General features: G+C 42.6%; 1 protein-coding gene across 3 annotated transcripts in view; it reads left to right on the forward strand.

The window, feature by feature from the left end:
• The window catches only part of NDRG3 (NDRG family member 3), a 58,509-nt gene that overhangs the window by 14,643 nt on the left and 18,702 nt on the right, over positions 1 to 25,164 (forward strand). For all 3 annotated transcript variants that reach the window (XM_053992988.1, XM_053992989.1, XM_053992990.1), the window contains 2 exons: positions 11,842 to 11,946; positions 17,372 to 17,407. In XM_053992988.1, the coding sequence (XP_053848963.1) occupies positions 11,890 to 11,946; positions 17,372 to 17,407 (93 nt within the window). In that variant the 5' untranslated portion in view covers positions 11,842 to 11,889. Of the gene's footprint in view, positions 1 to 11,841; positions 11,947 to 17,371; positions 17,408 to 25,164 lie in introns of those variants that run through there.

The raw sequence follows: 25,164 nt of genomic DNA on the forward strand, positions 1-25,164 counted from the left end.
ACAAGCAAAGGGGAATTATTGTCAGGTGCTCCTCTTCTTTTGCCGTATCCTAGACATTTGCTCTTGAACTGAATCAGACTGGATGATGCACTACTCAGATCTTGCACAGTTCTTCACATGTTCTTTTTCTAGAAAGTATTGGACACTTTTCAGAGTTGGCAATCAATTTAGTATTAAGCCTGTTATTTTGATATATTAACATCTGCCCTGAAAAATTTATCAGAAAATGAATTTCTGCTCCAACTATGCCTTTAATGTGAAGTATCTGAGTTGACTCCTTATTCATTATGAAACAGTTTTAGAAAGGGAATTTTTAGATTCTTCTGATGTGTTCATTTTAATTTTTCTTTTTATTCTGGCCTGTGATACTTTCAGGTTAAAAATCTCATTGATTATACCACTTGCAGCAAAGGAAATTCCCATTGGATAAAAGGAAACTATTTTTGCAATAAGAATGCTATATAATGCTAGAATCTACATCCTTAGAGATTTTCAAATCTGTAAGGCCCTGAACAATTGGATCCAGCTTTGAAATTATTCTTGCTTGGAGAGTAATCTCTTCTCCAGAAACCTTGCCATGTTCCTTCTGTGCTGTCCTTACCTGTGAAAGAGGCTGTGAGCAGGCTTCTGAGAAACTTCCTCTTAATTCTTAGTTGAGGAAATAATTTAGACTTTGGTGTAGTCAGTTTTTTTCCTTCACTGTTGCTTTGGTGTAGTACATCCTCCTCTCATGCTGATTCCTAGGGAATGAAATCAGAATTGATCTGCTGTAACCAAGTCTTTTTAAACATGGAGGGGTTGAACATGAAACCCATGTGATGGTTCACCTTTATTCAGGACTAGAGTATTAGAACTAATTCAATTGTATTGAGATCTTCAGTTAGTTTTGAAAGAAGTGAAATCTTTGTGGTTTAACATCTTCAGGGGTCTGTTTACAATAACTGTGTGTCCTAGTTGGCAATTACCCTTGGGATCATGGATTTCCATCATAAGATACGCGATGTGAAACTGTCTTAAGCTTGTGAATGTTTGCTATATCCCAAATGTACCAAACTGAATTTCACTTAATAGGAACCACCTTAACTTGCGCTGTTACTTCTTAATGAAAACTAAAGTCTGAGTTGATCTCACCCATGGACTTTGGCATAGAGAAGTTTGGGTGAGGAAAAAAGAAGTTATTGATTTTATCTGATAGATATTGCAAGCAAAAGCTATACAGATTCAGCTTACCTTTCTAAAAACTGCTCTTTTTTTGGTATAAATTTTTTACCCAGTTCAGTTCACACAGTAGATAGCTTTGGTTTCTTATTTTGCTCACTCAGATTTTAACAGGAATTGGTGTGGGGGTGAATGAGGAAAGGGAGGGAAAGAAGGATGGAGAAGAAGGGAAACAGAAGTTCTGTTAGCATTTTAGGAAGGCAAGGCCTTGGATCTTACAAGTATAGGAGGATGTGCCTGCTGGACTTCTGCAGTTCTCAGGCAGTAATGACCAGAGCTTTTGCAGGAAGAGCTCAACTCACAAGCAGCCAGAACCAAGAACATCCACTGGAAATCTGCAGAGAGCAAATTGGGTTTGGGTGAACATAGAACCTGGTGAGTAGGCCAGTTTCCTCCTTAGGCCTATCTAACAAAATTTGGGAAGGCATGTTTGGTACAGTGTGCCATCTGCCTTTTGCTTCCAGCTGCTTGCAGAAATGCATTCCTAATTCTATGAAAAACATCACTTGCATTCTAATGGTATTTTAGGTATTTGCTTTATATGCAGTTTTATAACTGACTTCAAACACAAGTCATTCTTATGAGTGATGTTTGGCTTAAGTAGCTGGTGTTTTCTGTCCTATGTCTCTATTGTATTTATGCGGGTGTTTGTAAACTGTCCTTGTAATTTGTAAGGGAGGATGCTTACAGTGGCTGAAAGAAAATGTGGTCCATTGCTGCATCACAGAATCACAGACTGGTTTAGGTTGGAAGGGACCTCAAATATATCATTTCAACCTCTGTGCCATGGGTAGGGACATCTTCCACTAGAGCAGGTTGCTCAAAGCCCCATCCAATCTGGCCCTGGGCACTTCAAGGGGTGTTTCTACCCTCTGTGAAATAGGATGTTATTACCTGGTTTATCAAAAGGCTTCTATCCATTTCAGAAACTTATAACATGAATGTCCATGCTGATGTGTACTCATGTATTCATTTATAGCCCTAGTTATTTGTATCCACAGAACACCACAAAGACTCTAGTGAGTTTGTGATTATATTTCCCTACCCGTTTGTATGTGATCCTCAACTTAGACTGCAGGATTTGGAAGCAGTTCCAGAGGTCACTACATGTCTGGTCCTCATTACATGAGTTGGTTCTAAAGTTTATGTGACTGTCTGATAGGCTCTTTCAGCTCACTAAGCCAGCAGAAGGCTAGCCTGGCAAAAAGTCTGCATTACACTTGTTCATGTTGCAGTCAAGCATGCCAGACCCCAAGGCAGGGTTTGGGTCCTGGCTGCAAGGGGATGGGGCAAAGGAGAGAATTTAAGGGTCTTGGTTTTCTTTCAGAGGCTGTGAGGTGAAACTCTAGTTCCTTTATATGTCCTGAAATAATACCCTACAACAAGGCAACTCAAATTAGCAAAATTAGACTTCTGTCCTATGTTCTGTATACACTCTCTTTAGATGGATTAGATTTATCATACCCTGAAGCTAAGTGCAGGCCCCTGCGTATCATCCGGCAGTGTCCTGAGCATGTATGTTATCTGCTCCCTGATGCAGCTGAAGAGCTAACGCTGCCAAGACACGTAGTTTCTTACAATCCAACCTCAAATCAAGATATTTGACAGATTTAGAAAAAAAAGATGGCACATAAGGAGTCTTTTCATCAGTCAGTTCACTGATCCAAGTGAAAGGTAGCCCTGGAAAAAACATGAGGGAGAGGGTAAGGAGATCTGATTTGCCATGTTACAACATAATCATCAGCCTGGTGCAAGGGAAGGAGAGGTAGGAAGTTCTGTCTGGTGTAGGGAGGGAGGACAGGAGCATCCCTTTTGGCAGAAACTCACATTTGTTTTAAATGAGTAATTAAATTACCTCCTGAATTGGTCCTGAATTGTCTGTCCTGTATCCATTACTGTTTGTAACTGTGCTAAGTGAAGTTGCTTCTCCTGGCCAGCTGCCTCAGGAGGGACATGCAATTCAGCCTGACATACACAAGGATGTTTTCTGCTTGGAAGGAAATTATGGAAGGGACAGCTGTGTGGCAGTCTCAATGAGTCTGAAGTAATGGCACTGATACTTGACAAGAGGTTGTCTTTCAATGACACAGGTTGGGTCAAAAAGGAAAGAGCTTGTTCTGAGAAGCTCAAGGAGCACTACTACACTCATAAGAGGAATATTTCATTAATGAAGACGAAAGGACAAAAAGCATATAATAAAAATCTTATTTTAGCAATTTGTTTTTCATACAGTGTGGTCTTAAAATTTGTGTCAGTCCTGTGAATGCCCCTTTTGCAAGCAGCCTGCAGCTAGAGCAGATTAAGATAGTGAAACTGCATCCCAAGACTTATATCTGTCTTCTATGTACTTCAATATTCTTATTAATAATCAATATATAATATTGAACAATATGTATTTGCTGTGATAAAATGTATGGTTTCTCCCATGTCCACCATGGTGGATGACTTGGAATTGGAGCTGTTGAAGTGTTTGATCAGCTTTTGCCTGGAAGTATACTACTTTCCAATGGCCAAAATAATTTTTTTTCAAGTTTGAGTGAAGAAGAAAAACTGCAAAGACACTAGAAGTGATTTAGATGTATATACATGTACAGCACAGTGAAAAGCTGTTCTTTACCTGAATGAACTGAACCAGAAGCATTTGTGTCTTCTTAGCTGCTGAGGAGCAGAACTATTTTTTCTTCCTGAACTTTGCACGTGTCTGTGATGATTTTGAAGTTTGATTTATCCAGACTGCACATATATTTGTATGTGTATATTACACTGTTCATGCCAAAAGATCACCTTCACTAGTGAATATGTTACTATGTTGGGTTTAGGTTGCACAATTTATATATTTGAGTGAACGAAGTTTAAATAAAAGTTAGTCTACAAATTTTTTCTTATGCATTTGATTTCAATATTTTTCTTCTGTCCCAGTAGCACCCCACACAAATGAACTTAAAAATATCAATGAAAATTGCATTAGAAAATATGAAGACTGAGGTCTAACTAATTCTTTGTTTAGCTATACAATAACTTAAACACTGGCTCCTCACAGACAGCAAGAAGGCTCAGTTTGGTGGAATAGTTAGGGTTGAAAAGGCCCTTTAAGTCCACCTTCCACTAGACCAAGTTGTTCCAAGCCCCATCTAACCTGGCCTTGAGTCACTGCAATTAAATATTTCGTGAAAATGCAGCTTTTTCAGTAAGATAAATAAAATGCAAAATCAGCATTAAATTTCAGTAAGTTGAAGTGTGGTATTTAATGATAAAAATAATTGTTCAAATCTCATTTCAACAGATTTCCAATCCACTTTGCTCTGGAATGCTTTACTTTGCTCAATGCAATATGTATTCACATTTGATTCATTTTTTTTTCACTTAAAGAGTGAAAACACAGTTGGTTAGTAGGAAACATGGCTGAAATGAAGCAGAAACAAGCTTGAAAATAAAACTGCAGAGGAAACTGAAAGATCTGGTGGAAAACAGTCAGATTTCATCATAAGCTGCTTTAAAAGCATGTTCCTGCCGAAGACAGCATTTTCCCCACTTGCCATGGGTGGATGTGTGCTGGGGAGCAATTGAGGTCAGCTACACATAGTGAGTGCTGAAGGATGGGGACACAGGACAGGGAGGAGATGGCAGGAGAAAGTGCTGTGGATGCCTTGATGGGGACAGTGCTGATTGTTTTGATTTGGACAAAACCCTCAAGAGCCCTCACCAGTGCCTGGGTGGGACCTTCTGAACTACAGGGCTAGTGGAAGTAATTAACCCCGTAGATGTGAAAGCATCTTGGAAGAGATCCATTTGAACATGTCCTTCACCATGAAGCTGGCAATAAGGGGTCTGTGGTTTAGTCTGAGCTGTGTGAGCTCTCACACTGGGTAACATCGGTGTTGCTGTAGTGTGATGCCATTGAGCAGGAAATGACATAGAACGTCATGTGAGTAACGTGACTTGTCACAGCTACAGCTGGTCTGAAGCTGAACAGATAAATTTGGCCATAATAGAAACCCAGTTTGGCCATAATAGAAACCCAGTTAGGCTAGCCTAGTTTGTTACAGAAGTAAACAAGTCCCCGGGTGAGGTTATGCTAGGTTGGATTGGAACTCGAACTGGGGGCCCCAGTCAATCCCATTCAGTCCTGAATGCAGACATATCGCTAGGCAGTGTTGAGATCTTGACCAATCAGGTGTTCAACTGTGGGAATTTTGAACCCTCTGTAAAAGGGAGCGTCCATCAGCAAATCTTGGCTGTTGTCATGTGACCTTTGGTGTGTTCAGTCGCGTGCCTGTCTCCAAAACTGTGACCCATACGTAATAGTGACTGGTGGTAACAGTCACAGCTTATTTCATTTGCCTTGGGGAGAAGGGAAATGCTGCAAAACTGTTTGAAAGGGATACCATGATTAGAAGAGACTCTGTTTCAAAGACAATAATTTTCACAATTCTCATCACAGAAATTTCTCATTCCAGTTTAGGTCCTAAGTGTCACCACTCTAAAACTTCTTGGACTGTTCTGTATAGGAGAGCTCAGCATAGTTCATTGTTTTCATGGTCACTGGTCCAGGTATATGTAAAACACTTGAAAGACTTTTACAGCATTCTTGCTTAATCAACCCTATAGTCAATGCCTGTTAATTCAGGCAGTCGGCAGGAACAGTGTCCTGCTTGCTGAGCTCAGTTACACCTGTGGCAGTATGACATTGCTTTTAATTAAAATTGGATTCATCCAGAATTAATGGAAAGCTGGGCACAGACCTTTTCCTTACAAAACCTTTGTTAAATGTAGGTCTTGTTTAAACACCTTAGAAAGTATATGCACCAGCTGACATTTCTGTCCTAGGTGTAGCTCAGATTCCAGGGACGTAGAATCATGGCTTAGGAAGCTGCTATTGCTTTGCTCAAGTGCAGTGATGCCTTAAAGAGCTAGGAATAAAACAAAACACTCTTGAGACATATTAGTATTAATATTAGTATAGGAGGTAATATACAGGCTGATCTTTATTGGGGGCCTCCAGGGGCAGATATGGAAAACTGCCAATGCTCACATACGGTGAATACAGTTTTGTAGGTTTAGCAAATTAGCATAATTGACAAGAATCCCCAGTTAGAAGCACAGGTAGTTCCTCCCTGGTTCTACCCTTTTCTGAATTCTCCTTCTCCTTAGATAAGAACTAAACTTTGTTTATGAAAATGTGTCTCAAAGAGCTGGTTTCAACCTTGGCTTCCAGAGAGCCTAACCTTGGGCCCCCAGGGCTTGGAGCCTCTGGAATGTGTTTTGTCTTTCTGCCTATCAGGGTAGGGAAGAGTACTGGAGTTAGCTAGGAACTATATGACTATGCAGCAATAATCTACAGAGCTACAAATATATATGAAGGAAATATAAGAGCAAAAATCATTTTGGCGACAGCGAAACCCGGGACTGCGCTGGTGAAGCAGAACACAATTTCTTTCTGTAGGCAAACAGTTTATCTTGGAGGTGGAGCACCATGTGGCACAGTTCAAAAATACATGAGCTGGAATGCAAAGTGAGCAACCTTGGAAAATATTTAGAAGCTGAATTTGGGCCCTTTGTCTGTTTTTCTGGAAGTTTACCATGTCAGCCAGCATTTTAGTATAGAAAACAGAGTAGCCTGTGCAGGTTTTGGGAAACACACTGCTGTCTAGAGGCTTGCACAGGGTAGAGGAGCAACAGAACAGGAATGCCCAAGGGTCTCAAGGCCCATAAATGAAAATTAGCTGAGATCTATATGCCAAGACTGTGGTCTGCCCAGCCAGGCTGAGGAGCCCTGCCAGGCAGCTGTTTTTCCAGTCTGTGGGAGAGCAACACAGGAGGCACAGGAAGTGGGAATCCCCTTATAAAGAAAGGGAGAAGTTGCAGTGGAGAGCTACACAGCAAAATGGTTCAAGAAATAAATGCCTGAGCAGTAAGCCTGCAGACCATGGGTAGTGTACTTTGGTTCTGGCATGGGTTATAAGTTGTGAGTTTGTTGCCATCTTCCTTTGCATACCTGGGAGCAACACTTCTACTTTCCATCTTACAAGACGTAGCTGGCTTGTCAGGGAGTGGTTCTCTGGAACCTTACCCAGACTGTCATGGCTGTGAGTCCCTAGAGAGGAGCTTCTTTAGCTTGCCCCTGTTGTCTGCCAAATGAGGGAGCATATGTTTAGGTACATTTAATGCCATGTTTTGTAGCATAGCTTGACAACTGATGGGTGTAATTTTGCCTCAGTGTGGTTAATAAACAAATAAGAGTGTAAGTGGCTATGGAGGTGACACATTATAAGTTATAGTCAAATTGAGGTGAAAACCCAAGCATTTTTAACCTCTGAATGCAAGGTTTTGTTGCACTGAGTTCCTAAATAGTGTGGAGAGATTGTACCCCCATAAGAAAACATTTGAATTCAAGATGCAGCTCTTGCAGTTCCTAACCCTGCAGGAAGCAGTTGTGCCAGAGCTTCAATGACCAGAAAGCAGAGCCTCAGAACCTACAGATACTGCAGCTCACACTCAGTGGGTCCAGGCCTGTAGTGCTCATGCTCTTGACTACTGCACTTAACTCCAGTTTCTTTCTTTGTATATTGAAATTATGTAAATTGAGAGCAGCCTTGTCTTAGAGTAAACATGCAAACACGTATTTGAGATCTTATTTATAGGTAGATAGTTTCTTTCTGGGGCTCACCTGCCTTGTTTTTTTGTAGCCTTCTGTCTTCTACCCTGATTCTAGTCTCTGTGCTTAATAATTCACCACATCTTTCCTGGATTCTTGTCTTACTGGTTTTCAAGGAACATAGAATCTACTTCAGCCTTTAGGAAACCTTTGGAGAGGGATAGATAGTTTCAGTTGGGGGATTTGAGTGTATTTATAGTAATATATACATAGAAGCAAGAGGAATACTTGCAAAACAGGTGGTACTGGGCCATTTATAGAAAAAAAATGTGTGACTTATACATGGATTGTTTCAGGCAAACCTTTTGCTTTGCCTGTGGCCTGTCTTTTACAAAAGTCTTTTCAGTGTTATGAATATTTATGCTGCTTTGTTGTGGTATTTTAAACTTGCTTTTAGCTTATGAAATGACATGTTTGTCTCTTTAAATAATAGGAGGAATGGAGGGAGAGAATTGGCTCCTGGGCAGACAAGTCTGTAGAGCTTTTCCAAGGAGTCTTTAGCATGGTTGGAAGAGAGGATAGACCAGCTAACCAACATCCCACCCTTTCCTTTTCCTCTGCACTTGGAGATGGGAGATGTTCTCTACAAAGGTCTCTCTACTACAAAGCATCCTTTTTTTGAGAATTTTTGAGGCCTTTTTTGCTCAAATGTGCCCATTTGCCATGTTTCAAACCAAAACACATGTTGCTGTTGGTTTAGCAGGGTGTTTAGGTGAAGTTGTGGCAAATAGTCATATAGAGCTAGTAGATTTCATGCTGTAATGACAAATTACCCAGATTTAATCTAGGGCAATCACACTGAGCTTGCTAAAATCTTGGGAAGAGAAAAATATGTGCATCTGCCAATGGAAAACCCTCTGACCAGATTAAAATGAAGTGCTGAGGCTGTGTCAGCCATTTTCTGGAGAGCTCACTAGTGAGTGGATTGGGAAGAGCTGGTTCAGCAAGCTAAAAAAGCTGCTTGCAAGGAGTGATGGTGAACCCCTGTGCCTTTTCCTTCAAAAAGCCTTCAAAAAAACTTTACAAGCTAGGCGACTAGATATAGAATCATAATGTTTAGAAAAAAATCCACCATCTGAGGCTGTGCAGGTATAATCTTTCTTTGTGATTTTGCTCTCAGTTGAGCAGTTGTCAGTGATTTCCTGGCTCACCTCAGTATCTGGGTCCCACTAGAGGGACCCTTCATAGTTCTTACTTCTGGGTGAGAATGTGCTATGAGCTAAGGAGCTTCCCAGGCTGACTCTGCTTCAGACTCTCTGCAAAGCAAGTCTCTTACTCTTCTGTGAACTTCCCTGCCGAGATTTTCACAGCTATTTGAACCCAGCTGTTGTTAAGGAAGGTTGTCTCTTCTGTCTCAAGGAAGTTTCACATAAATCTCAGCACCTAAATCAGCAGCCCTTTTTTGTTGCTGTCCAGCTTGCTTTAAGGAAGGGGCAGCACATATTGCACATTATGGCTAAGAGTAGCTTGCCCTAGAGAACCCCCTTCCCTTGAGACAGCATTTGGAGCAATAGTGGACAAGGAAGATAAACATCAGATTAATTTCAGAGTTGTTTCAGGATTGTTTATTGTGTGCACTGTAGTTGTATCTAGAGACCAAGTATTAAATCAAAGTTGATGAGATAAATGCATTTGATAATCCTTGCTTTGAACCCCTACTAGGTTTTTATTCTTCTCATACAATAAATGATTAACAATGTAGTGCATGGGTACAAAATGTGTGTCTATCCTTCTCTAGAGTTTGCACACCTCATGGATGTGCTTGTACTGACAGCAAACAGTGTACCTGGGCAGATTCGTGTAGGATGCATCTCAGGCCTCTCTGGGACTTTGTATAGCTCAGGGGAAACTAGAAGAGATATCTGCAAGACCATAGCAAAAGTTTCTTTGAGCAACCTAATGCAGAGCAATTGGTGCTCTGAGGTGTTCTTTGGTCAGCCACAGCTCAGTAGAGAGGGGTTATTATACTGGTGTCCTCCTTCTCTGTAGACTCTGGTTTAGGCAAAAATGTAAGGTGTGAACCCAAGGCTCAGGAAAACTCCCATGTGTATAAAAACCCACAGAGAAAGGTGGCTGGTGTGTGCCAGTTTTTTCATTCCTTTGGGTAGAGTGGACAACTTCTTTGTCTCTTGGGTGACCCCAGGAATAAGCATGTTTTTTTTCTTGCCTGCCACTAGTAGGTGTCTTTTCAAAGGAGCATAAGAGAAGGGATATGCTCTCCAACTAATAAGGTGAAGGTGGTCATTCTAGCACTGTGTCACCTGTCTGCAACTTATAAGCTTTGTGATGCTTGTTGGAAATTCCTTTTGTGTCTGTAACTTTGTGTGATGCTGTTCTGGAGAGAATCTGGTAGATGTTGAGCTCTTGATCAGTCCCAGTGTATATGGAAGTTGTAATTCCTTAGTAGAAATATTTTTTTATTCCATAATATCTTAGCAGTATGACAATAAAGAGCTTTCCTCTGGGGCTTACAGTGCACTACATAATGGCTCTTACTCCTCTTCTGAATAATAATTCATTGTAGAGTAAGGGGGTTGTTGCCTGTAGATTAACTGATTTCTTTAAACTCTCACAACTGGTATGTTTTACAGCAAAAAAAAAAGTCTGAAAAAGAAAAATATTTGAGTTTCCCAAAGCAAAGGAGCTAAAAGAGACAGATGGTTCTATGGCTGATTTTCAGAAGGAAAGGCATTTTGTTTTTATTTGTTTCATGACAGACTGGCTTCAGCCGCCACCCAGTGTTAGTTCTGGCACAAAGGTTGCAGCTTTGCGCAGCATTTGGGGTGAAGGGGACCCCTCCTCCCCAGCTCAGCTGTTTGTGTTGAATTAAGGTGGGTGGCAAACACAATTGTTACTTTTCCACTCTTTTTCTTCTGTGGTTAATAGCCTGTAATATCTTAGACAAAGAATTTGATTTGTGACAGTACTCAAAGGTATTTTCCTGGCACACTCAGCTGATGCCCAGGAAGTCCACCACATGCTTACCTCTGTTCCATCAAATGAAGTTGGTGGCTTCATTTATTTCATCTGCAGTAATAGGTACAATTTTCCTGAACAACCAGGTAGTCTGCGCCATCAGGTGTGATCATCTCTTGCCCTTTTTATGTTGCTTACAGGTGCTTGCACTAGAAATTCTTCTGTCTAGAAACACAGCTAGAGTGTCTAGAGTAAAAATTAAATGCCTTGTAAACTCAGCCATATTATTCCTCCATCTTCATTGCTGTATTTATACTCGAAGATTTCTCCTCTGGCTCTATGGCAGCAGCAATTTCCGACAGACATACAGCAGCTTCTTATACTGTTGATTACATTTTTTTCTTTCCTTTGCTGACTCTGCACCATCTGATAGAGTGATGGTTTGGGCTGCCAAGCTAACAGTGTTGTCTGCACATGTTCCACTGGACCAGCACTATCCAGGGCAATTTTTATATCTCACCTTGTACAGTAAGGGCTGCCCTGAGTTCTGGATTCTCTTATGTTCTGCCAGCAAGGACCATGGATCTCCACACCTCTGTTTCCTCTGTGTGGATGTGGTTTTGTCTGTATGTCTCAGGAATACAGCACAGCCTTGCCTTTGGTGGCAGGATGCTGGGGTTTGGGCATGTAGGGCATGGCAGGGGAAGTCAGTGTTGCCACATAGTAAACAGTGATCAAGTAATTTCTAGTTTATTTCCAGACAAGCTATGGCTGAAATACCAGCAATGCACGGAAGTAGATGCAGTTTCTCACTTGAAAGGCCTGAGCTTTCAGGGGCAGCTTTCAGTGGGCAGGGCAAGGAGTAACCAGACTGGCACAGTGAGAGCAGCACAGGGTTTGCCTTCTGCATTTACAGGTGCTTTGTGTTGCATCAAGAACCAGCTTCTTGCAGGCTTAATTTGAAGCACAGACAAGTCTAATGAAAAATCTTTCAGCATTCTTTGATTACCTTATCTTGTAATGCTGTTTCTAACAATATGCCTTTGTTTCAGAATCCCTATTTGTGGCTTTGAGGATTAATTGGCTCTATTTCCAGCACAATGGATGAACTGCAGGATGTTCAGCTGACAGAGATCAAGCCACTCCTGAATGACAAGGTAATGCTGGCTGCTGCTTTGTCCTCACAGGTGTACTTGGGATGACTTTTTGTCTGGCAAGGAGCCCTAGCTGCCAGAATCTGTCCACAGACTGAAATACCTTAAGTACTGAAACCCAGTAAATTCTTCCCCACTCTGGTAATCTACCACCACCCACTCTTCCAAAGTCTCTGGGAAAGACAGACTAAAACAATTCAGGTAATTTTGGAGTCCTGGCCAAACAGTACGTCGTGCCTGTACCAAGGATTTGCAAAGGCTGGACAGCAATTGGAACGGTGATCCCATTCCTGACCTGGTGTAGCTGTAGAACCTCTAATAAGTTTCTCTTTCTTAGAGAAGTGCTGTATTGTATCCTGGTTTTTGTTTGGTTTTGGGTTGTTGTTGTTTGGTTTGGTTTTTTACTTTTTTTTTTTTTGCTGAAAATACTCTGTCTTAAATGAACCTTTAGTGTTTTGACCCCTAAAACAGCCCTGTCTTCCTGGATTTAGTAATGGAGAGTAATTTCCTTTTAATGTCTGCAGAGCCCAGTTAGAACAGCCCAGATTTATGCAATACTGAGACTTTGGAAAATCATTGTATCGCAGTAGCTGTTTAAGTCTTTCACTCTGTCTTCTATGGGCTGGGGAAGAGCCACCTGGGCTCAGTGGATTCTGCTACAAACTGTTGTCGAGAGTGCCTAAGTTCATTACAGGCAAGATCTAGCATCTTGCATCTACAAACTGTGATTATGAGCAATGTGGTTTGGTCACTTTCCATAGCTCGCAGCCAAGTCTAATGGTGTGGGTATGAGTTCCTAAGGCTTTGCTGTTTGATGGCTGATGACCGGGACTTGGCTTGTGCTGCCAAAGGGCTGTCTGTGGTGCTTTGTCCACTCACTGTGTGCTTGCAGAAGACTGCATTGTCCTCCACAAAATGGGTGAAATCTCTGGAATTCTGCTATGTTTTAACCTGTACTGATTAGTTTTCGCTCATTTCTTTAGTGTTCTAGCATATCTGTTTTTAGTATCTGTGAAATCTAAAAACTCAACTGAAATCTGGAGTCCAGCTGCCTGATCTGACAGACTAGTGCTGACTACTGGGCTTCCACCATTTAAAAAAAAAATGTTTCCTGGAAGGGTGAAAGTACAAAATCAGTGTAGATCAGCAAATAAAAATATGGAATACAGGCTTTGAGGGCAGTTTGTAATTTCAAAACAAGAGATAAACATTTACAGAAGACAAGCTTCCTGAATGCAGTGGCCCAGATCTTGCTCATGATTCTCCTGGGATTTTCTGTGTTTGAACTGGGTAGATTGCCCTTGCTTCAGTCAGCTGACCTAAGTAAGAGACATTGAGACATGCCAAATCAAAGTGGTTTTCACTTTAAAAGTTTCCAGTCTTTCTCTCAAGTATTGCCTGGTCAGCCCCATCCAGTTCTTGCTGTGGTGTCCACTGTGGTTCAAATGCAGAGTGCTCACCCAAACAGAACACCAAATGGTGTTAACCAGGGTGCAGAAGGGCACACAGAGAATGATTACTTCTTTACTTGACTCAGTGTTGAAGTTACAGGAAATATACAGTATCCCAGTAGGGAGAAATATGAAGGGTAGCTCCAGAACCATCCTCACTACTGCATGGGAAGAGAAGTATGCTGTGGCTCTCCTTTTCACACTTTTACCAAAATGAGGGCCTCAGGGAGCAGCCACCTCCAAGGTATGGCCCTTATTAAGGCTTTCAAGCTTGAGATAATACATGTGTACTTTTTAGACATAGTTTATGGAGCATGAGGGTCTGGTGCAATCACCTGCTGTTCTGTGCAACATATCAGAGTCCAAAATCTATGAAGCTGGCAGTTCACTAAGGTTTTTACTGACAACCCACTTTAGATATAGGAGTTTGAGCCAGCATGGATTAATGGCCAGAAATAGTACAGTAACACTCTTAAGGTGCTAATGAGTGAGTGCTCATGAGCTCCTCAGACACAAAAGCTGCTGTACACAGAGAAGGAGCTCTGGTGTCTCAGACTCTTAAACCAGTGGAAGTGGAAATGGGTTGTATCTTGTTCACTTGTCTGAGCTGTAGGACTGTGGACCACTGAGTCCTGGCTTTGTTCTGCCTCAAATCAGCAGAAAGTTACAAGCTTGACTTTTGAAGAATATAAACACTGTTTTGTTTGTGTGTAACTTAAGCCTAATATCAAGTGCAGGAAAGTAAAATACATTATGTTTGTTCACCTCGTTCAGGCTTACTAAAATGCAGTGACTTTTTACTGGGGAAGCAAAGGAACTTCAAATGTTCCCATTTAGTTGAAAGAGAGAGAAAAAGAGAGTATTGCCTGATCAGAAAAACTATCCCAGTGACACTTTATTATTGTGGCACCTTTGATTCCTCTTAATTCAGCCTCAGTGAAAAGTTACTGAAATGCCAGAGCCAGATTCATGAAATGAAATGGGCAGTTGAGTCAGCTGAGCCAGCTCTGTGCTTTGAGGTGCAGCCATGGCATGTTCAGAGGCCTGAAAAACTTGCCTTAAAGTTTCTCAAATTAAGACAATGAATAAATGGTTTAAAGTCAGATTTTCAGTGTGTTAAATCAAGTATGTGAGAGGGCATGTCAGCATGTCAGCTGCTTTTGTGTCAAGGTATGCATTGACAGAAAGCAACCCAAGTCAGAGCCTCATTCCTTGCTTTGTGTCATTTCCTCCCTACTCACTTGGAGAATCTCATACTTTTCTAAGTACAAATTCAGATCACCTTCTTTTTTACTTAGCATGCACCATCCAAATCCAGTGCCATATACAGAAGTTTCTCGTTTCTCCATAAAGAAATGGGTGACTGAACCGACCTGCTTCATGAGCTGATGCTGATGTCAGAAAACTCAATTAATTTCAGGTTCTCAAACTGAAATAAGAGGAGACTGCTTTTTATTTTCTTTTCCCCAGTACTCAGGATTTAGTGGGTTTTGCTATGTCCTGCTAAAACATGGCCACAGTTCCATACTTAACACATAGGAGGAAAGAGGGGAATGGATTCTTAAAACAGGTTTGCAGATATTTCAAATGTCTCAAAGTGTAGAATATAGGTAGCAGCCCTTATTAACAAGACAAGGCTCTGCAGCGAGGAAAACACAGCCATGTGTTTACACATGGAGAGAAATGAAGGGTGCTCAGCCAGAAGAAATGTTTGGAGTGTTTCTGTTGTCCATATGTGATCCTAGTTTTCTCCTATTAATTTCAGTACTAAGGTGCTGTGTTGATTTGGCACAGCCTGGTTTTTGGTAGCGAGGGAGTGCCACAGGAGTAGCTTCTGTGAGAAGCTGCTAGAAGCTTCCACCATGTCCGACAGAGCTCTGAAGATGGACATGCTGCTGGCTCAATTAGAGAGGTTGGTAATGCCTCTGTGATGACATATTTAAGAAGAAAAATTAAAACAGCATGCGCGCAGTTTTTTCCAGGGCTGGTGAGGCGCCACAGGTGCTGCCATCCCGGCGCAGCGCGTGGCAAGCCTTTACTGCTTGCCTGCCCCTAGCCAGCCGTGCCGCGGGAAGAAGGGCAGGGGCAGCGGCAGCAGCTTCTCCTTCCCAGCGCCCGCATGAGGAGAGGTGTTAAATAGCGCCAGTGCCGTGGTGGCCGTCACTGCCCGCTTGGTGGTGGCGGGGCCGCGTGGCCAGCGGCAGAAATATGGTGAGAGACTCTCCGGCACAGAACCTAGATGAGATCAACCTCTGAGAGCTGCGGGATCTTGTAGGAATCTCTGAATTAGCAGAACTTGTTATCAAAAGTACCTATGAGCAGCAGTTTTTCTTCTAGTCAGAGAAGAGAAGGAGGAGAGAGAACAACAGGGCGACACCAAGGTCAGTGGAAAAAGAGGGGGAAGAGGTGCTCCAAGTGTCAAAGCTGAGATTCCTCTGCAGGCCATGGTGAGCACCAGGGTGTGAAGCAGCTGTGCCCCGGCAGCCCATGAGGTCCATGGGGAATGCAGAGATCTGTTCGCAGCCTATGGGAGAAGTGCTCATGCCAGAGCGGGTGGATGCCAGAGAAAGCTGTGATCCAGTGGGAGACCCAAATGGAGAGAGAGCCCCTGCCTCCAGAGACAGAGAAAGGGCCTTTGCTTCCAAACTAGAGCAGCCCATTCTTGGAGGCCTGCATCCCATGGACAAGTGATCCACACCAAACCAGTATTGGGAAGACGGTTTGCCTGTGGGAGTGATGCATGTTGCAGCAATTTTGGGCAGACTGCTGCTCGTGAGATTAGAGCCACGCTGGAGAAGTTCCTGTGGGAGGGGCCCCATGGCACAGCAGAGAAAAGACTCCTCTCCATGAGCAAACAGAAGATCTCAAGTGATGAACTGACCAAATCCCCTGTGCCCTGTCTCCTTGCGCTGTCAGTGGGAAGGAGGAAGGGGTTGGGGGAAAAGCAAGATGTTTTAAAGGCTTATTTTACTTCTCATTATCCTCCTCTGATTCTGTTAATAATAAATTATTTACTTTACACCTTTAAATTTGAACCTGTTTTGCCCTTAGAGTGTTTTCTCCCAGTCCTCATGAGTTGAGACTCATGAGCCCTTTGTTAATTTTTTGTCTTTCTCCTCTGCCCAGATGAGAGCAAGAGAGGGTGAATGAATAGCTTTCATAGGTGCCTGGCATTTGGCCAGTATCAAATCACAACAGGTGCTAAGCCTAAAACACATCCCTAAGCTGGGATGCCATCTGAAGTGATTTGCTCAGCCTTCTGCTGACAGCTGTCAGTGATGTAACCTACTGTGTGGTTAGAGACAGTGTTTCAATCACGTGGGCACATGGACAGGTTCCTGCAGATCTTCCAACCTGCAGGATGCCAAGTGGGTGCTGTACTGACTGTGTTCACCTGCATGCGAGGGGTCACCCTCTGGGAGGAGTCAGTGGTGAGCTACTGCACACAGTTCCCATACACTCAGATTTCAGGAGCTTGCGAGTCCCTGTGTCTGTCGTGGAACAATCCCATACCTGCAGCAGTGGCTGCACAGAAGCTGACTGCATGGCTTGTTTCCCTGCACTCAGTATGTGAGATCCCAGGATTAGTCCTTTAGGAGTTTTGCATCCAAATTGTTACTGGATGCCAGGAACAGACAAAACCCAAACCCATATGCAGCCCAGCTGTGGCCAGTGTCCTTCCTATGTGCATCTGTCCCTGCTTGAACACTCTCAGCTGTGGGCACAGGCACTCACTTCCCTTGGCTGGTAGCCTCCTTACAGCTCTATAACCTTGTTGTATAGGAATGGGCAGATCTTGCATGGAGTTTGCTTGTACAGGTCTCGCATTTCACTGCTTACCTGACTGCAGCCAGTCTCAACTGTGCTATAACAGAGTTCTCTATGGGAAACTTTCATGCTGTTATTGGGGGTGTTCTGGAGCATTGTGCTGATCTACTTTTTTCTTTTTTTTCTTTTTTCCTGTTTTTCATTAACAGAATGCAGCTCGCAACTTCCAGGACTTCGACTGTCAGGTAAGGCCATGTACAGGAGACAAGGATCAGTTGGTAACTCCCCATAGCTCAGCAGTAATGTTGAGAGAGATGAAAAAAAAGTCTCTGTATTTTAATTTTAGCTCCTGTTAAGGTTTATTCAATAAGAACTGGAATATATCCAGTGACAGAAATTGCCCTTCACCCTTACATGCCAAGTAGCATGAAGGTTCTGAGTTCTGAGGTGCAGACTGCTCTGCCAAGGCTGCACAACATCTTGCAGGATGGCTGGTCCCCTGAACAACAGTTTCTTGGAAAAATGCAGCATGCTGAAGAACTGCGACTCTTTCATGTCCCGTCTGGTTCACTGGCTGGGAAAGGAGGAGCTTGCATGCTCTACCTGCTTGTCTTGAGATGGAAGTGAGAGAGCTGCCCCAGATACAGCACACTGTTTTGCTGGGCCTGTTTTGACACAGCCATGGTTGTTTACCAGGAGTTTATTGATGGTACAGAGGTGAGCCCAATGGCTCTGGTTGCCATAGGAATAATCCTTTTGTAGAAGTGATTGCTCCACCAGCACGTAAAACAGAGGACGTGCTCTGTGATAGGCAGAGCAGAGCACTGAGATTCTGTGGGGCATTTTGTGGAGCACAGGCTCATTTCCCATACCAGATTATCCTGCTGCCTTCTCACTGAGCATGTGGCTATGCAGCTAGTGGCTGTTGTTTCTCTCTAGCAGTTGGAGGCTGCTGTGTCTGTAGTCCTCTGCTCAGCACAGGGCAGGTCATACAGCACTACTGTAGCACACTAGGGGCTGGCAACATCGTGATAAATTTTACTAGAAGTCTGTTGATGTAGGTGATTCCAGAAAACCGTTTGCAAGCCTATGCACAGCAGGAACGTAGTAAATACAGTCCTATGAAGGTAGTCCATCCAGAGTTTCCTTCTCTGGAAAGCAGCAATAGTGTTAAGCAATGGTTTTTCTTTTGAAATAAAGTTAGGTAATTGGTTTAAAACACTTTTCTCTACTGTCATGTCTCCATCTATCTATATCTTCTCTTACCTTTAGAGGTAGAGTTTGCTCCCATGTCACATGGGTAATGGGTAAAAATAGGTGCAATGCCTTTGAGTAAGTGTAGACAGCAGAGGCACTTCCTACTGTGGTCTGTGTGCCAGGATTGGGAAGAATATGAATATTGTGTATTGGCCTCTGCTGCCAGTTCTCTACTGACCCACCAAAGCTCTGGGCATGCCCACGCCTTGCCTGGCTGTGAGCGGCATGGCTCGAGGGAGCTGGAGCAGAGTGGGAAGGTGGGAAGGAGGCCATGTCACAGAGCTGTGTGTAGCTGCCTTTTCGCTCTACACTTTCCCTCAACAAGCAAAGCCTCTTTGCACTTTTCTTTAAACAGAGCCCCGGATCTGAAGCTGGGCAAGCCCCACAGAAACCTGGCACTGCAGCCACCAACCTGTGCACTCAGCATGTCCCAGAGCTGTGGCTGTCCTCGCCAGGAAGGACAGGCTTGTTGCTTCTGTGCTTTACTGTAGATCACCAGTGAGCTGGTGGCCATGGCACCAGTTGGGCAGGAGGCAAGATGTTTTTATAATTCATGTAGAATACTTTTTTTTTTGTTTTGTTTTTTTTTTTTTTTTTTTTTTTTTTGTTTGTTTGGTTTTTTTTTTGTTTTTTTTGTTTGTTTTTTTTTTGTTTGTTTTTTTTTTTTTTTGTTTTGTTTAGCAAGATGTTAACACGGTGTCTCTTATGACTGTAAATATTGTCCCAGCCTCACCTTCCTCCAGCATCTCTCCCTGTAAGGTGTAGTTTCAGGGCACACGTGACTTGACATTCCCCCACATCATACCTGGAAAGTACCACAAGAGCTGGTTTAAGTCTCTGAAATCTGCCAGAGAGGATGGATAGTGTGTTGGATCCTTGGGTTTTCTGTCTCACTTGCTAGTACCAGGAACTCTGCTTACACTTGGAGACTGAGCTTGTGTTCTGTGAAAAATTACTGCTGCTTTTTAATTTAGCAAAGCACATCTGGTTGCCACATGCAGGCCTCTCTGAAACTCGTGTGATTTTACCAGTGTCAGGGGAATTTGAAGTGAAGAAGGTTACCAGGGCTTTCAGAAGAAGGAACATCCTCTTGTGTAGAGAACGATTTTAAAGCACTTAGGCTGGGGCAGTGTTTTAATTTGTCCTGAGTTTCACAGGGAGGAAGAGCCCTCGGGAGGATCTCAGTTGGACAAGAATAGGCACAAACTGGCCACAGATGGATGAAGGTTGATAACTGGAAAATGGTTTCCAGTTACAGTGCAGTGAAGTTCTCAGTCAGCTTCCAATAGCAGCAATATCTGCAAGGGCCCTAGTGGGTTTTAAGGCAAAGCTTAAAGAACTTGTGAGATAGATTTTATTATCTTATACAGTGTAGTGTTTGCAATATGAGACCACAGCATCAGTGATGTGAGACCTGCATTTCAGACCTTTTTATTTTTCTAATAGTTAAAAAAAATCTGTTTTAAATGGAGTTAAAGCTGTAGCTTTCACTGGGGCTGACCACATCCTGAGCTGTGCTTGCAGGACTGCAGGCAGTGCAGTGAGGGAAAGGCGAGCCTCTGTCAGAACTGTTGATAACCCTGTTGGCAGTGCAGATCCAGTTTATAAAACACTGACGTAAAGTAAAAGACACTGACGTATTGGAACAAGTCCTGTTTTATTTGTCTGTATTATTCTGTGCCCTTGGCCATGAGGTCATTTGCTGTAAGTCTATACTAGAATTTCAAAGAGTATGCTGAGTTGGAAGAATCATCAAGTCCAACTCTTAAGTGAATGGCCCATATTGAACCCACCATCTCTGGTGTTATCAGCACCATGCTCTAACCAACTGAACTAACCTCAGGGTCCCAGCTCCTTCCAGGACTGACTGATGTCCCTGCCCTAGCTTCTCCTTGGATACAGCCAGAGTAACAGTCACCCTCAGTGTTAGTTCTGTGGTGCTTTTAGACCTCCCTCTGTCTGAAATCTGGAATTTCAAAATATTCTCTGCAGCTGGGCCATGCTTATGAATGAGAGAAGTGTTTAGTTTAATCTCATCTCAGGAACATGTCATTAACACTGTCACTGACTCTAGGAGGTGTGTAGGGCCAGGCACACAGGTTCCCCACACCGTTTTCTGTATATTTGACATGTGTTACTTTTCAATGGAACATGTATATTTAAGGGTTGTAAGGTCTTTCCTTTGGTGAAAAGGGGTAATGCCATTGTGAATTTCTATTCATTTCCCTGTATGTTTGGTTTTATTTTTGAGTAACTTTCCAGCATCAGATCTGGGCAAAGTCAACAGCACAAGTTTCTGCTTCTTCCTACTTCTGAAGTTTGTTACTCTGGGGTGAATGTGTGTGAGGAAGCTTTTAGCTTTTCTGGTACAGCTGACCTCCAGATACAGCTGCCCTGGTTTTCTTAAACTGTTCATGTGCAAGCAACCAAAGCTAACCCTGATACATAACAGATTGCCTGGGTGTCAGTTAAACAACCCCACATAATCTGGTAACTGCAGTGGAGATGAAGTGGAGAGCTAGCATGGGGGCTTAGTAGTCTTTATCATATGAATTTAGGTTATTCTCAGAACTAAAAAGTATTAACCTAAATCTGAGATCTGCATTTTACTTGAAAGCAGTATGAACCCTAATGAAGTCTAGGCTTGGCTTTTCCCAATGTCCATGGGCAGATGGTCAAATAAATGGTCTGGAATGCTGATGGACAGATGGTATGGTGATCTGTTTATAAATATGCACTGTTAATAGAGCTGTGCCTGTGCTTTTATTATTATTTGCAGACCCTCTGCCACTTTCAGAAGTAGATGTTCTGTCTCAGCCTACATTTCTCTCTTCTTTTCCAGATTATTTGCTTGAAATAGAAATTAGGGAATATGCTGATATATTTGTAAAACTATCCTGTGTTATGTTTCAGTCTGAAATAAGCTGGCATTTGATCTGATGAGTTGATCATTTGAGCTGCCTCTGCTGCTTCCCACCAGCAGGAAGGCAGAGAAGTGTTTGGCTTTTCAGCACACACTATGCAGATGGGGGCTTGGAGTGTGGAGGTGGTCTGGGATTTGGCTGAGTATTTGCAGAAAGCTCTCGAGGAGGAGGTGGGAATAAGTAAGTCCAGGACATGCAGGGTTCATCTGAAACAGAAAGGACAAGGCATGCATAAACCCTTGGAGGAAAAAAATTGCCTGGTATAAAAATGTGCTGTCTTACTGGCATTATTGGAAAATGTGGAGTTACTCAGTTGCTTGTGCCCAGAGTAAAATGCAGCACAATGTTTGCACAGTTAATGTCAGACCTTGATAAGGAATTTTTTGCCACTTTTAGTAAAAGCGTCACTTTTCAATAAGCCCGTGTTTGTACTGATTCAGTTTTGGAGAAGTTATTTTGCAAATATGTAAACTTAAAAGTAGTTTGAAGCTTTTTTAATCTGCATTTTTGAAAGTTTGCTTATCCTTGCCTAGTCTCTTTGCTTTATTTTTACTTGCTCTGCTGTCAAAAAGAGTACGTGCTGCTGAGAGGTTATTGACATATTCCATTGTGTGCATTTCCTGATGTAGGAGAGGTTGAATTGAAACTGTCCTCATCTTTTTGAAACTGTGTTCATTTTTCATTTAAGACAGCTTGTGAGTGCTACCCAGTGGTATTGAATACAAGATGTTTTAAGGCGTCTTCTGTTTACCATGTGGAAATAAAATAGAATGTTTGCACTTTTGAGGAAGGGTTTGCTTTCTATGTGTGAATAATGGGAGCTGTTCTCACCTCTATTGAAACATTTTGTCTGGGATATTGAGGACCATTGTTCCTCTGATTTGTACAAAGAGTTCTTTTGAGTAAAGTTCTAGAGTGAAATTAATTAGAACATATAAGATGTTTTTATCTAGAAAGCAAGTCTATTTAATACCTGCTAGATTAATGCTGCTCCTAATCTTATTAAAACTAGCATCACCACTAAACTACTGATTTTGACTTCTGACATCACAGCAAAAAACACTATAAAGATAACAATTACTAAAATAGAATTTTATTTTGGCTTCCTTTTTTTTGCATCATTTATGTTTCTTGGGAAGCTTTTCCTGTGATTCCTCCCATCTGGTTTTCTATCTAAAAGCTCACTTTTTTTGTGGAACTGCCACGTTGAGTTCTGGAAAGTTTTAACTAGCTGGACTTGGACTGAAAGGTGACTCTTACTTCTAAATGTATGTGCACAGTCCTTCCCTGGGGTTTACATAGTTTTGCTTTCTGTATTCTGTGACAACAGTGTGCTGAAGGGATGGTTATGCATTTGTAATACTTGAAGTTCCTGTACTCTTTATGTTCTTGTGAGTTTTTAGAGTAAAGCAAATAAATTTGCTTTAGGTTGAGCCATTTTCATCCATTATGCAACATCTGTTAATGATATTTCACAGCAATTAATGAGTAACTGTACTACCAGGTTTAATTCAATGCAGTTCTAGTTCCCAGGGATGTGGAAAGTTTGGAAACACAGAACATAGCCCTGCATTCTCTTCTTCGAGAGATTTTAAGATGTTCACTGTCTTGGGCAAGGTACTGACGTGCAGATTGGAACATCATATTAGTAGGAGGACTGTCCTTGGCTAGAAACATGGCCCTTGGCTTACCTTCCAGGTTCCTTGAGGAGTTAAGGTGGTCTGGGGTCTAGCAGTCACACAAACTATTTCAGGCCCACCTGTGTATTAGCGCATTCAGATCTCTGTTGGTTTCAGGCTTCAGGTTTATAAAGGCTGTGTGTGTGTCTGCAGGTGGCAGCACCTTTAATCCACTGCCCAGGGGATGGGAGAGAGCCAGAGGTTCTCTGTTCTGTTTGCAGCCCATGGAGAAGGCTGCAGTCTCACACTCTGCTGTCTCAAAACAACAGTGCAGTGCCCCCCCTGCCAGTCTTGCACAGAGCGGAGCTCAGCAGCCATGGTTTAATTCACTCTGAACTATTACAGATCTAGGCAGGTCCGGTTTCCTGCCTTAGGTGGGGAAGAGGGGATCTACTCTCAGAGCAGGAGTAAGAAGCACCACGTATTCCTCAGTCTGTGCTGGGTGCCTTGCTCATGACACTGGATACTTGACTGGAGTGCAGGAAAGTTGTGGTTTTAACTGCTTCTTGTAACAGATGGGCAGGGCAGGAGATGGAGAAGTGCATCTTTCTACATCTCAGACACGTTGTCGTGAATTGCTTACTGGTCTCAGCATTGCATAGTTGTAGGGGTTCATGATTTCTGCTTTGAGAGCACAGACTCAGCCTGTCATCCATGCTCGTGTTGTAGCTCACTTGACTCAGTTCCTTTGACTGCAAAGGCAGTGTCTGTTCTCTGGCAGGATGTGCGTTTGGAAGTGACTTACCATTTCTTGCTGGCTGACACTGAGCATTAGCAAGGGTCACAGAGAGGCACTAGGTCCATCCTTCACCATCACCTGCCTTTGGAACAGGTGCTTGGAACTCTGTCTCCTGGTGCTTTTGAGTTTGTGTAGGCAGATGGAATATCTCATTCTTCTGCTGCTCTCGATTCTCACACAGAATTTCTGTTGTTTAACACTTAATCCAATTACACAGAGTACCAGAAACTATTGCTTGCCTGCGTAGATCATATTCTATTTTCTATTAATGAGTTTCTCTCGGGGGTGTGGCGATTAAGGTGACCCCAAGAATGCAAGTCTTTGCTTCCCAACCCGCGCAGCCAAAGGAGGAGTCTGAATGCCTAGGGTTGGCTTCTCAAGGTTGTTTATTTTCTCTTATCTATAACATTCTTTCTCTGACCTGCTGAGCTCTGTCTAGCAAGTCGGTTGTGGCATTCTGTCTGCCCTCCAGGGCAGTGTTTATATTTTATACTAAAAACTACATGTGCTATGTTTACAATAATGTGCCAATATCTATCATTTATGTTAGACAGTGTGTCTCTACCTTAAACCAATAGAAAAGTGTCACCATCACAGCAAGACATGGAAGGCAAGAAGAAGGAGAAGGAGGTCAGGACACACCCAAATCCCTCCATCTTGTCCCCTTGAACCCTTTATTTTAAAACCCTAAAATTCTACTTTTTCACCCTGTGTTAATTCAACTATCACACTACTCAAAGCCTTGTGGCTTGTAATTCCTCATACAAAGTTGGCAATTTTTTCCACGGGCTGAAATCAAAGCCACAGGTGTTTTTGACTTTGTGCCAAGGTCTCTGAGCCCCCTGCCAGGGTCTCGAGACAGCCAGGGCAGCCAGAGGGATGTCCTAGGTTTCCACAAGTTTCTACTCTGTATGGAAATGAATCATTTACTTAAAGATGTTGTTTTAAATCTGATTTTGATTTGCTTCCCATGCAGCCATCTCCTTCAACTCTACCATTTCCAAAATAATTTTGCACTGACAAGGAGCTGGGAAGCACTCAGCTGCCAGCTGCCTTAAGGTTGGCAGTATTATAATGGGAGGAGTTACCAGGCGATGATGTTTTACAGTCTTACAATATTTTTTTCTTACCTTACAGTTATAGTTTATGGTATTGTTTTAGTAACATGTAGAAATTTGAGGGCAGCTCTTGCCGAGAGCAAGACAACAACAGAGTCTCTGCTTTAATCTCTCTGTAGTTAGTGGCTGGGATAGGCTGCCCCAGGACCATGATGTGGTTGTTTTTCACCTTTGCCAAGACTGGCAAAGATGATGTAAATAGCTGTAGCCACAGAGTCAGTGAAAAAGGGGAAACCCTGCCCTGAGTAATCTGCATCTTTTCTACTTTACAGCAAAGCAGCAGAG

This window comes from Vidua macroura, chromosome 17, assembly GCF_024509145.1.
Source record: "Vidua macroura isolate BioBank_ID:100142 chromosome 17, ASM2450914v1, whole genome shotgun sequence".
Lineage (NCBI taxonomy): Eukaryota > Metazoa > Chordata > Aves > Passeriformes > Viduidae > Vidua > Vidua macroura.